This window comes from Azolla caroliniana, unplaced genomic scaffold, assembly GCF_043228905.1.
Source record: "Azolla caroliniana isolate FFs.n. ecotype wild unplaced genomic scaffold, voAzoCaro1.0.p SCAF_7, whole genome shotgun sequence".
Lineage (NCBI taxonomy): Eukaryota > Viridiplantae > Streptophyta > Polypodiopsida > Salviniales > Salviniaceae > Azolla > Azolla caroliniana.
In genome coordinates this window covers 10,239,048-10,250,845 of record NW_028230442.1, presented here as the reverse complement: position 1 = coordinate 10,250,845, position 11,798 = coordinate 10,239,048, and the positions used below count along the sequence as shown (strand labels likewise).

General features: G+C 35.7%; 1 protein-coding gene across 1 annotated transcript; it reads left to right on the top strand.

The window, feature by feature from the left end:
• The first annotated feature begins 1,045 nt into the window (after positions 1 to 1,045).
• Positions 1,046 to 8,804, top strand: LOC147861948 (hyperosmolality-gated Ca2+ permeable channel 1.5-like). The gene is made up of 11 exons (XM_087323018.1): positions 1,046 to 1,385; positions 2,477 to 2,626; positions 3,245 to 3,380; positions 3,504 to 3,605; positions 3,775 to 3,894; positions 3,983 to 4,063; positions 4,352 to 4,692; positions 5,083 to 5,328; positions 6,591 to 6,915; positions 7,680 to 7,913; positions 8,168 to 8,804. The coding sequence occupies exons 1-11, from the start codon at positions 1,072 to 1,074 to the stop codon at positions 8,402 to 8,404; spliced, it is 2,286 nt and encodes a 761-aa protein (XP_087179144.1). The 5' UTR covers positions 1,046 to 1,071; the 3' UTR covers positions 8,405 to 8,804.
• The last annotated feature ends 2,994 nt before the right edge of the window (positions 8,805 to 11,798 follow it).

Below are 11,798 nucleotides of genomic sequence, written 5' to 3'. Positions count from 1 at the left end.
TTATTGTGATAAAATTCTCTTAATTTTATCTGTCAATACTGCCTTTGCCTTCTTCTCTAATCGAAGAGCTGGCTTGAATTGTGAAATCTTTGGCCTCCAACTTTGAAGTACATACAATTCCCAATACCTCAGATCTCTTTCCCTCGGATTTCCTGTGAGTTTGACCCTCTTTTCTACTAGCAAGTGTAATCGCACCATTTTAATTGAATTCTTATGAAATCTACCCTTTCTCTATTCCCCTTTCTGGTTTCTAATCTGCTGCTTTTTTCTAGTAATTTCTGATGTAATTCCCTGAAGAAAATCATAATTTGTGGTCCTCTGAAGAAAATCTTTCCTTTTGCGTTCTGTACCAAAACCCAACTATATATATATATATATATATATATATATATATATATGCTCTTTTGTTTCAATTACCAGACTCTTTAGCTTGTTTATAATTCCGAATGGAGTCAATTTTTCATGTATGCTGATTCAACTTGCAGAATAATTTAATGCACCTTGGGGATGAAGTTTTATTTTGGTTTATAACCATTCCTTAATTCCCTCCTTAATCGTATCATTAACCAACAGAATAACTGAACGATTTTGTCTTCCTCTCTCTGATAATTGATTCACTTGAGGGTGCATAGCTCAATGTAATCATTGTGATGATTTTTTTCTTTTCGTTTCAACTATATGTATTTCGTTCCTACATTTCCTGTTTAAATGTAAGTGTAATTGCAGAACTTTGCAGTCTTCTCTCTCATGCCCTCCGTTTTGCACTTCCCAGTAATGAGGAATTCTATGTCCCAAAAAGTTACCTCTCTGCTTCCATACCTTGATGCACTCATACCTTCAAGCAGAGCATTCGTACCTTCATACATCCATAACTTCCACCATTTCTTACATTAATGTTCTTCACTTTTCATCAGAATACAAAATACCTTCATACACGCTCATATTCATTCATACCTTCTCTTCATTCCTTCCTATCCATTCAAACACACAATCATACCTTCACCGTTCCTTGCACTAATCTTCTTCACTTTGTTAAAAACTACAGGCTCAAAAGCGTATTGAAGATCAGAGATGGCAAGCCTTTCGGATCTAGGAGTATCTGCAGGAATAAACATATTGAGTGCTTTCATATTCCTAGTAGCTTTTGCTGTTTTACGTTCCCAACCAGTCAATGACAGAGTGTACTACCCGAAATGGTATCTCAAAGGGGAAAGGCAAGATGGAAAGACTAGTTTTAGAACCTTATCTAGTATGGTTAATCTGAACTGGAAAGTGTATTTAAACTTTCTTGATTGGATGAGAGAGGCATTGAGAATGCCAGAAGCTGAGCTTATCCAACATGCTGGATTAGATTCTGCGGTTTTCTTACGAATCTACATCCTTGGGTATGTACACACATATATGTAAATTTGGAAAAGTATTCTTATCCTTCTCCAATAATTACCACAATAGTACTATGTTTTTCAAAGATGTTCGAAATGTCGTTAGGTATGTACGGTTTAATATATTTATGTTTTGAGAAAAACACCATGATAGATTTGGGCCGCCAGGATCAAACCATTGCAACATACACGCCCCTATGATTTTCAGACAGTCACCACAATACCCCTCATCTAACTTATTTGATATTTACCCCCAAGACCCCTCAGCAGAGGGGTGTCTAATCATTTGTGTAAACTTAGACGAGGGATATTCTGGTAATGTTCGGAAATTTAGAGGTATTTTGTTAAACATCCCAGAGCTTTTGGAGATTGATTGGGTGACTTTGGCAAGCTTTTGGAAAATTAGGGATACTTGTAAATTTCCGCATCATCAATATTATTTTTTTCCCATATAAATACGGAATGGAGGGTGGGGTCATTTAAAAAACTAGAGATCCCTTTTTGGGTTTCATGTGAAGCCAGTCTACATTGCTAACTGAAGGTAAATGACTTGTAGCTTTGACCATTTGCTTAGTAATATATCTACACATAGTCATTGATATGACTAAATTGATTCAATGTGATCAAAGTTTGCGTCTTATTTGTCTATTGTTTGCTTTTTGAGCTTAGATTGAAGACCTAAAATTGGAGGCCAATCTTAATCTCCAAATGAATCTTAAATATTTTGCAACCAAATTTAATAGAGGTTGTGAAAATGAAACTCAAAGGATTGGCTATGGGTTTTGAAGACCTATACTCTGTTTCAACTGAAGTCTAAAGTTTTTCAAAGGTCTCAAATATGGAGCTCAGAGAATGCCTAAGGCTCCAAATTTCAAATCCCAACTCTTATGATTAAATTTAAAGTTCCATGTGGAACCTTACCTTTTGGGGCTTGAGCTTCAAATTTAAGGTCTGTTTTTGTTGTAGAACTGTGGTTGGTGTCTCATTTGAGGAAGAAATTTAGTGTTTTAATGAGTTGAAATGCATTCTTTTAGGGAGAAATTAAAGATGAGAGAATTCTGACTGAACTTTTACATCTTCAATCACAATGACAGGCTCAAAATATTTGTGCCACTGATGATTATGGGCTTCACAATTCTAGTGCCAATCAACATAACCGGGCAAAGCATTACTTCTTCAAAAGCAGTAGCAAGTCTTGATATCGATAAGCTTTCTTTAAGAAATGTTCCCGACGCATCCAAGAGGTATAAATGGCTCCAGTCGAAACGCTTATGGTATACATATGAAGGGGCTAAACACCAGAGCCCCTATGTTGTTGGGTATTTACAAGAGTACTACCAGAATATCTCTCTGTGGTTGAAAAAACTTTACTAATACACAAGGTTATTCCTCAAAATTTTTAAAATTTAGGGGTGTAATGGTAGATGCCTGAGACATTAGGGGTATTTTGTTGCTTTTCCTATATAAATCACCTAACCTTTCATAGACACGCTTAGAATGCTGCCAACTGCTCAGGGCTGAAAGCTGAAATCAAATTTGGGTTTGTAAGGTGTATTTTGTGTTTAAAACGAAGTCTAAAGTTTTTCAGTGATTGCCAAAATGAAACCCAAAGAAATTCGCTCGATATCACTCCATGCAAATTATCTGAGCAATTAGAAATTGCCTTGCTAAAACTATATACCAAAGATTAAATATTAATAGATAGTCTTTTTACAGCAATTAACAAAAATTGAAGGTTCCTATTCAAAATTTGAATTCATAATTAAATGCGAAGTTTCTCTAGAAACTTTTCAAATTTAAGATCTATTCATAACTCTACTCCTCGTGAATTTGTTTCGTTGGATGTGGCATTGTTGTGCTAGGCTATGGGCACCTGTTACAATGGCATATGTTTTTACTGCATGGGTGTGCGCAGCCTTATATAGAGAATACAAAGCTATAATGCTGATGAGGTTGGAATTTAATGATGCTCAAAACCGTAGGCCTGATCAATTTACTGTAAGTTTTGACAGTTTTCAAATTTTTTGATAGGCCTGATATGGTACCTCAGATTATTTTTTGTGTGACTTTTTACATTCTATATCAATTTCCTATGTAAATTTCTATTGTGCTATTTTTTAGGTTTTGGTTACAAATATACCAGCAGATCCTGATGAAAGTGCCAATCTTCACGTGGAACATTTCTTTCGAGTGAATCATCCAGATTACTACCTAACACATCAGGTCTTCTTAATAAGCCTTAGACTATTAAGATGATCTTGTATCTATTTATGTTTGATCGCTACACGTATGCATTAAAACTTCATGTAGTCGTGATTTCCTTTATTATCCTTTTTAGAAGGGGTTTAGGGTCAATATCATTTGGAATGTGGTTTTGTGGGTTACCTTATAGATGGTGCGCGATGCGAATAAACTTGAAAAACTGGTGAAAAAGAAGGAAGGGCTACAAAATTGGCTGGATTACTATGAGAACAAACAAGCAAGACACCCAGAAATGATGCTAACTACCAAGGTTTTACCTCTTTGTATTTATCTTATAGTGAATACAAATGGGTTTGGCCATCTATCTGACACTTCTACTGTGGGCTACTATTTTATAGACTGGATTTCTCGGATTATGGGGAAAGAAAGTGAATGCAGTGGAATACTATAAGAATGAGGTGGAAAGAAAGACAACTCAGGTAACAAAAGTGGAGATACGTTTTGTTTTCAGCTTTTTGTTGTCCTTAGTTTTGAGAACAAAGCAATAAAAATATTCATATTTTTTGGATATTAGAATATCGGAGTTCTTAAAAAGTATGTATCAGTATTCCCCTCTGGGGTATTCTGTAACTACTCAACAAATTAGGTGGGTAATTGGGTGTCTTCCCGCCACATATTTTAATTATTTGTCACCGCATATAGATTAGAAGATGTGAATGGGATGTGTTTGTAAGCACATAGCTTTATTGTGAATTACTTCTATACAGATCGAAATGGAGCATACTCGTGTTCTGAAAGATCCCAAAGCAATTCTTCCTGTTGCATTTGTCTCATTCAAAGGGAGATGGGGGGCAGCTGTAGCTGCTCAAACTCAGCAAACCAAAAATCCTACAACTTGGTTAACAGAATGGGCTCCCGAGCCTAGTGATGTTTATTGGCCAAACCTTTCAATCCCATTTGTTCAAATCACGATCCGACGACTTGTGATGGCGATTGTAGTATTCTTTCTCTTGTTTTTCTTCATGATACCTATTACCTTTGTCCAATCTTTGGCCAACATGGATAAGCTTTCTAACACATTCCACTTTCTACGGCCAATCTTGAAATTGTAAGTAAATGTGGTTACTTTCTTTAGGGGAATAACTCCGAAACACCCCCAGATTTTTCGTTATTTCCACAAATGTCCTCTCTGTTTTTGTTATTTCCCCAAAAGAACAATTAATGTGCTATTCAAGCAGTTATATGGTTCATTCATCTGCTTCTCCCCAGATATATGTGCTACTTGAGCAATTATACCGTCAAAATTTGCTCCGGCATTTTTCTCTTTTGAGGATTTACCAAGGGTGCTTGGGGGAATAACAGAAACTCTGACACATCTGGGGAAATAAAGAAAAGGGTGGGGCATTTCAAAATTTTCTTTTTCTTCATTAAGATTATGTTACTGCATCAGATATTCATAAACAGAATCTCAACTTTGAAGCATCTATTGTCATTTCAGAAAGTTCATAAATTCGCTCATTCAAGGTTACTTGCCTGGGTTGGCATTGAAGATATTCCTAATGATTCTTCCATGGATTCTCATGTTGATATCTAAAATTGAAGGTTTCACCTCTCTATCTTCATTGGAAAGGAGGGCAGCTGGCAAATATTTTATGTTCTTGGTTATCACTGTGTTCTTCGGGAGTATATTGACAGGATCGGCATCTGAACAGCTATCAGAAATGCTTAACAAGCCTCCCACAAGGTATTCTTTCTGAAACTATTCTCGTCTTTCGAATCTTAAATGATTCATGTGGGATTTTTAAAGTGGGGCTACACATTGAGACCTTTAACAATCAAGTGCTAATAGGACATTATACAACAAAATGGAGTTCCTTATGAAGATTTATTACTGAAATGTATGAAACTCTAAGTAAAATTTCTGATGGAATTCCTCATAAATGTATCAAAACCATAAAAGAAAAGGGAAATAGGAGGAGGCAGTAAAGTGCATTGAAGGTTGGCCTTCTAACTATCCAATGTGAAACCGAAAAAGTAAAGTTTTTTTCGTTCTTCCAGAAATAAACTTTTTCTTCATTTTTCCATCTCTTTCTTCTCCTGCACTATCCCTCTGAATCTTCTTTTCATTCTTTTTCCTCATTCTAAAATGGATTTTCACAACTAAAACTTCTGTATAGAAACATTCCTTTTTCTCTCTCCTGTTGATTCATTATGGCGAAAGAGAGAACCTCAACATAGAAGACCTTTTCTCCTTTTCGTGTGAAGCCTTGTAAAACTCATGGCAAGAACTATACTAGTGGGATGTTGTATGAGGATTTTCAACATCTTAATATCCACATCCAGGATTTTTCTGTTGTTAATGTATCCAACTGGAAAAATTTTATGCTTAAATGTTGTGATTCCGTTTCTTTTTCACTGCATAGGGTATATCATATAGTAGGAGTCTTAAAATACCATAAAAACGCTGTAATATTGCACACCAAACATATTCTATGTGGATTAAGGTTATATGCCAAAAGTATATAGATAATTAGGAAGTTTGAGTCATGGGTAAGGAATGGAGGCTGTCAAAGTGAGATTATGCTATAAGGGTGTCTAAGAATGTTTATAGACCATTCATTACATGCCACAGTGTAATTAAGTCACCTTCCATTATACTCTGTTGGGATAGATTCCCCTCATACATATGTTTATTTGGCACTTACTCCCATTGAAAGATGAAAGGATAAAATGAAACGTGCATCCTGTTAGTTGAAGGTTACTATTTGATGTCAGCATTCTATACTTGAAACAATTCATATCTCACTTTCGTTTTTAACAAACACACTCTTACTAATTCAGTGTTTTCGTTTTTTCTTTCGAGAAGTTTTCACAAAGATATATACTAAGCTTTTTCAATTGATGTTCACATTTTCTCCACCATGATGACAAGAATCATTTTCTGACCATTTATTCATGCTGAGGAATACCAAATAATGTCGTACTTCTTATTTATGCTTATCACAGTATCCCAGGGTTGATAGGTGATGCGATTTCCAGTAAAGCATTGTTCTTCATTACATACATAATGATTGATGGATGGGCAGGAGTTGCAGCTGAAATACTGCGTTTCAAACCTCTAATTATATACCATTTGAAAAACACATTCTTAGTAAAAACAGAGAAAGATAGAGAAAAGGCTATGGATGCTGGGAGCTTTGGTTTTCCTGAGACAGTTCCACAACTACAGTTATATTTCTTGTTTGGGCTTGTGTACTCTGTTATCACACCCATCCTTCTTCCATTCATCATTGTGTTCTTTGGATTCGCATATCTCGTGTATCGACATCAGGTATATAAAAACGAAAAAAACCAGGTTCACGGTAGATTATCGAGAGGGGAAATGTTTTTGATAGTATCCCCAAGTTCTTTATTTTCTTGAATGCCTTCAGTCAACCCCTGAAAAAGCAACTACAATATGTGCTTTTTGAGCAATTATATGTGCTCAGGTCAAATTCATTCTAATTTGTTCGGGGTTTGACCCAGCAGCATTTTGGGAAATAACCAACACTTGGGGAATTGGGGAAATAGAGATAGATCAAGAGCATTTGGAGAAATATGAACACTAGGATGCATTTGTGGGAATAAATAAAATCTTGGGGATATGTTTTACAATTTTTTCCTCATCAAAAGGTTATGGTAACTTATCATAATTCTCCGGAATGCCATTCTCTTGTTCATGAAATTCCGAAAATCTGCAAATCAATTACCTTTGATAGGGCAAATTTTCAAATAACAAAGATAATTTATTTTTGATACTGACCAAATCATCATTAGGTTTTAAGCAAGAAACCAATCATCTTAATTATGCAAGTCTAATTCTCTATTTTTGACAGCACTAGGCTGGATTAGAGAAAAAGAATAATTTCAGCATTGGTGGGCGAATTCTAATTTAACGCTTGCGTTACCTTGCATAAATAAGATCATTCATTAGTGATAAGTCTTGATAAGTTAGACCTATTTTTTGTGATATCTCTTAATAAAAATGCAAGTAATACAACAATCTATAGCCATAAATTTGATTGACTTTCTTTTTTTGATCTTTATGGTTAAAAGGTAATCAATGTGTATCAACAAGAGTATGAGAGTGCAGGAGCCTTTTGGCCACATGTGCATACAAGAATCATATCATCTCTTATTATGCAACAAATATCATTAATGGGTCTTCTCGCAACAAAGAAGGCATCTCAATGCACACCTATTTTAATCTTTCTACCTATCCTCACCATCACCTTCCACTTATATTGTAAGAGCCGTTTCGAACCTGCCTTCCGAAAGTATCCATTGGAGGTCAGTTGGCTTTTTTCTTTCAAAAGTAGAAGAGATTACATTAATTTGAAAGTAATAATGACATGGTCTGACGGGGGTAATAAGTTGATATTTTGTAACTACAATGTGTATGGAATAGATATTATCCTCTTATAGGAGAATTGCTCAATCGTTTTAACAACATATCCTTTGAAGAGAAAAATCTGTGTTTCCTTCTTTGTAATGGAGAGAGACAATATTAATCATGTGATTATGAAAAACAAAAACTTTTGTAGGAGGCTATGGCTAAAGATACGAGGGAACGAGCAATGGATCCAAACTTTGATATTCGGGCCTATTTAGAAGGAACATACTTACATCCGGCATTTCAAAGAGAAGATGATGATGATGATGAAGAATGTGGAGGCAATATATGGACCCAAGACCCCCCTTTGGTTGCCACAAAACGTATGTCACGAGGTAACACTCCGGTGGCTAGTGTTACAAATGAGGCTCCAATGGCGCTACATTAATATAAGAAAGAGCGAAAGGTAAAATCAGAAGGGAAAAAAAAAAGCAGAAGCAAAACCAAAGCCAAAAGAAACATGGCAAAAAAATCAAACAACATTTGCTTGGTAACCACATACACATCGAATTGAGACAAATGATTCCACTCAATGATAATATATATTGAATGTCTGCTGATTTGATTGATAAAATCATTGATGACCGATTAGACAAATGATATGCAGGATCAGTCTCACAAATGAACATGGTGAATTGATATTATAGAACAACAAGTATTCAAATTGGACCATGACATTCCTTTTCGTTTTTGGGTTTTTTATATCATACGAAATTTGGCTTGTCATGTAAGGTTTGATTAGATTGTAACATCATATGCTTATTTATATCTGATTTTTAGTTAGTTAGATAGAGAGATAGATGTGTACCGTATATAATATATATATATGTATTTATTTATTATTATATATGAAGAATACAATTCCATTGATTTGATCCATGATCCATCCATCCTCTCTTTTCAGATACGATGGTCATAGTCTATAGATTGTCATATTCGCCCCACAAACGCATACGAATTACAAATACAAGTAAAAGTATTTGTTTTTTTAAAAACTTACCAAAAACAGAAAACGGAACCCAAAACAAATTGGCTGTCAGGAATCCCTCCCCATGTTTCTTCCTCTCTCTCTCTCTCTCGATGATTTCCTTACTCTGATGCGAATTAGCTAGCTGTATGCTTTCTTGATTAGATGCTGATGAAATCCGCATTTCCTTAATTCTACAATAATTACTACATGTTTCCTTGATTAGCACTCTGCATTTCCTTAATCAGTTGTATATTTTGTACATAGGATGCTAGTCATCTATATATTTCAGTGATTGGGTGCTAATTAGCTATCTATTTTCTCAAACAGATGCTGATGAAACTATATTTGTTCAAACAACTACACAATTCCCTACTTAGATGCTATATACCCGCATATTTCCTTAATTAGATGTGAAATACCCCCACAATTGCTTAATTAGATGCTAAATACGCACACAATTCCTTAATTAGATGCCAAATACTGGTGACATATTTCTTAACACTAATTGGTGAAACAATTCCATTTTTTGAATTGTAATTTCATTATCTCTTAAACTTTACAATTGACTTGTTGGCATAAAAGGCCTACTTGGCCAAACTTGTATCTCTAGTGTGAATAGAGTTAACCTAACTATTTAAGTAGGTAGCTATTCTTGTAAACAAAGACTTGGGTGGTTAATGTCAACCTGTGTCTCTTGGCATATTTCTTACTTAGACACTAATTGGTGACACAATTCCATTTTTGAATTGTAATTTCATTATCTCTTAAATTTTACAACTGGCTTGTTGGCATAAAAGGCCGACTCTGCCCAAACTTGTATCGCTAGTGTGAACACAGTTAACCTAACTATTTAAGTAGGTAGCTATTCTTGTAAACAAAGAGTTGGGTGGTTAATGTCAACTTGTGTCTCTTGAGCAATCTCTCTCTCTCCTTGTGTAACCATCATCTTCTTGTTCAATATCAAAGTTGCATATGGAATCTGATTCCTCCTCACTTGCTACACCTTATTGCTTTGCTTGATCCAAATACAAGATCCTATTTGCGTCCCTGCATAAAGCTGACTCACTAACGCATCAGCCGGCTAAGACACACACATTGTTCCTCAACTGGTATTAGAGCTTGAAGGGTTTGGCAACAAAAACAACTACAACATCAGGAGAAAGAATCGGCGGAAAGAAAAGACTAGGTCAACAAATCTCACTTCCTATAGAACATGGCTTCAACATTCGGCATAGGAGTGGAAATCCGGAAGTTTGATGGCAAAAAATTTGCCTTGTGGAAGGAGATGATGCAGGATGTACTCATCATCCAACGTCAAATTGAAGCTATACGACACAACAAGCTGACTTCAATGATGGTAGAAGGATGGAGATATTTGAAGGATGGAGATCTTTGGACGACATAGCTAGATTGACCAATGGGATGCATCTGGCCGAGAATGTCTATTTCAGCATGGCGAAAGAGACATCGACATTTGCCTTGTGGGAGAAGCTCTAGGTTGTACATGAGAAAAAATCCTCTTCATCGAGACTCATATTTATCTAGAAATGATTCAATATGAAGATGAAGGAGTTGGAGCCGGCAACCTCCCACATCAACACCTTTAGCCGGTTGTTGGCCGAACTCTCCTCCCAAGGGCTGAACTTTGAGGAAGAAATGATGAAGATAATGCAATGATTGGTACATCCGAGGATGACGAGGAGGAATCCTCATTGTATATTAGTTATAGTAGTGATTCTCCATAAAGGAGTGATCATGAATGTATTTTTGGCTATTAAGTGTAACTACTTTCCTCTTGTAACAAATTGAGTAATATAAAAGCATATGTTTTGAATTCTTTTGATTCCTATGAATATCGTTTCTTATAATAAAACATTGGTCGTAAAGTTTGTGATATAAATTGAGAATATAACTTTTTAAAATTTCACTTTATTTATTTATTTTTAAATCACGAAAATGGTGGATTTTAAACCTTTTTCATAGTATATTTGAGAATGTATGATATTGGTACCAATGTGTTTTGTATTATCACTAAAAAAGTACTAAAATCAAATGGAATATTCCTTATCCTTCCATTTATGCGTGATCCTTCCACTCATGAATGTGAACGTGTTATAGTTACTCTTGTCGAGCTTCTCTATTGGAAGGGAGCTACCCATATCTCTGTCCATGTTCTTGTTGTTCGGAAGGAAAATCTGTCTCTGTGTTGATTCGCTTTGTCGGTAGCAGAAGGTTCTTCTAACACTCGCGCTTTGATACCATGTAAAAGATACGTGCGTAAGCATTGTGCGAGACACAGAGTACATTGTCAGTTATTCGGGAATACAATAGTTAGTTATACACAGAGATGAGATGAAAGAGACAGACAAATAGAGTGAGTAGACAAAAACTTCTATTAGAAAGTATTCTCTATTCTGTGCATACAATGTGCTCATTGAAGCCCCGAGAAGTGGGCTAACACAAGTATTGATAGGTACTTGAAGCTCGTTAACTGAACTACTAACACTTGTAGCCTATAATATTCCTATTTACTAAAATAGGAATATAGGCCACTAACGACATGTCAGATTCCATCCAACTCAGCCAGTCGATCGACCCACATTCGACTTAGCTCTTGGCTTATTCAACCAATTCTGTACATACAATGTGCTCATAGAAGCCCCAAGAAGTGGGCTGACACAAGTACTGACAGGTACTTGAAGCTCATTAACTGAGCTACTGACACTCGTAGCCTATAATGTTCCTATTTACTAAAATAGGAATATAGGCCCGTAACAGTCTGTCACATTCCATCCGACTCAACCAACCAATC

What these genes read in the sequence shown, in the direction of transcription:
- LOC147861948 (XM_087323018.1), top strand. Translation starts at nt 1,072, where the DNA reads ATGGCAAGCCTTTCGGATCTAGGAGTATCTGCAGGAATAAACATATTG. An exon ending in TGGAAAGAAAGACAACTCAG is followed by an intron (nt 4,064 to 4,351) that starts GTAACAAAAGTG and finishes ACTTCTATACAG; the next exon opens with ATCGAAATGGAGCATACTCG. An exon ending in ATCTCGTGTATCGACATCAG is followed by an intron (nt 6,916 to 7,679) that starts GTATATAAAAAC and finishes TATGGTTAAAAG; the next exon opens with GTAATCAATGTGTATCAACA.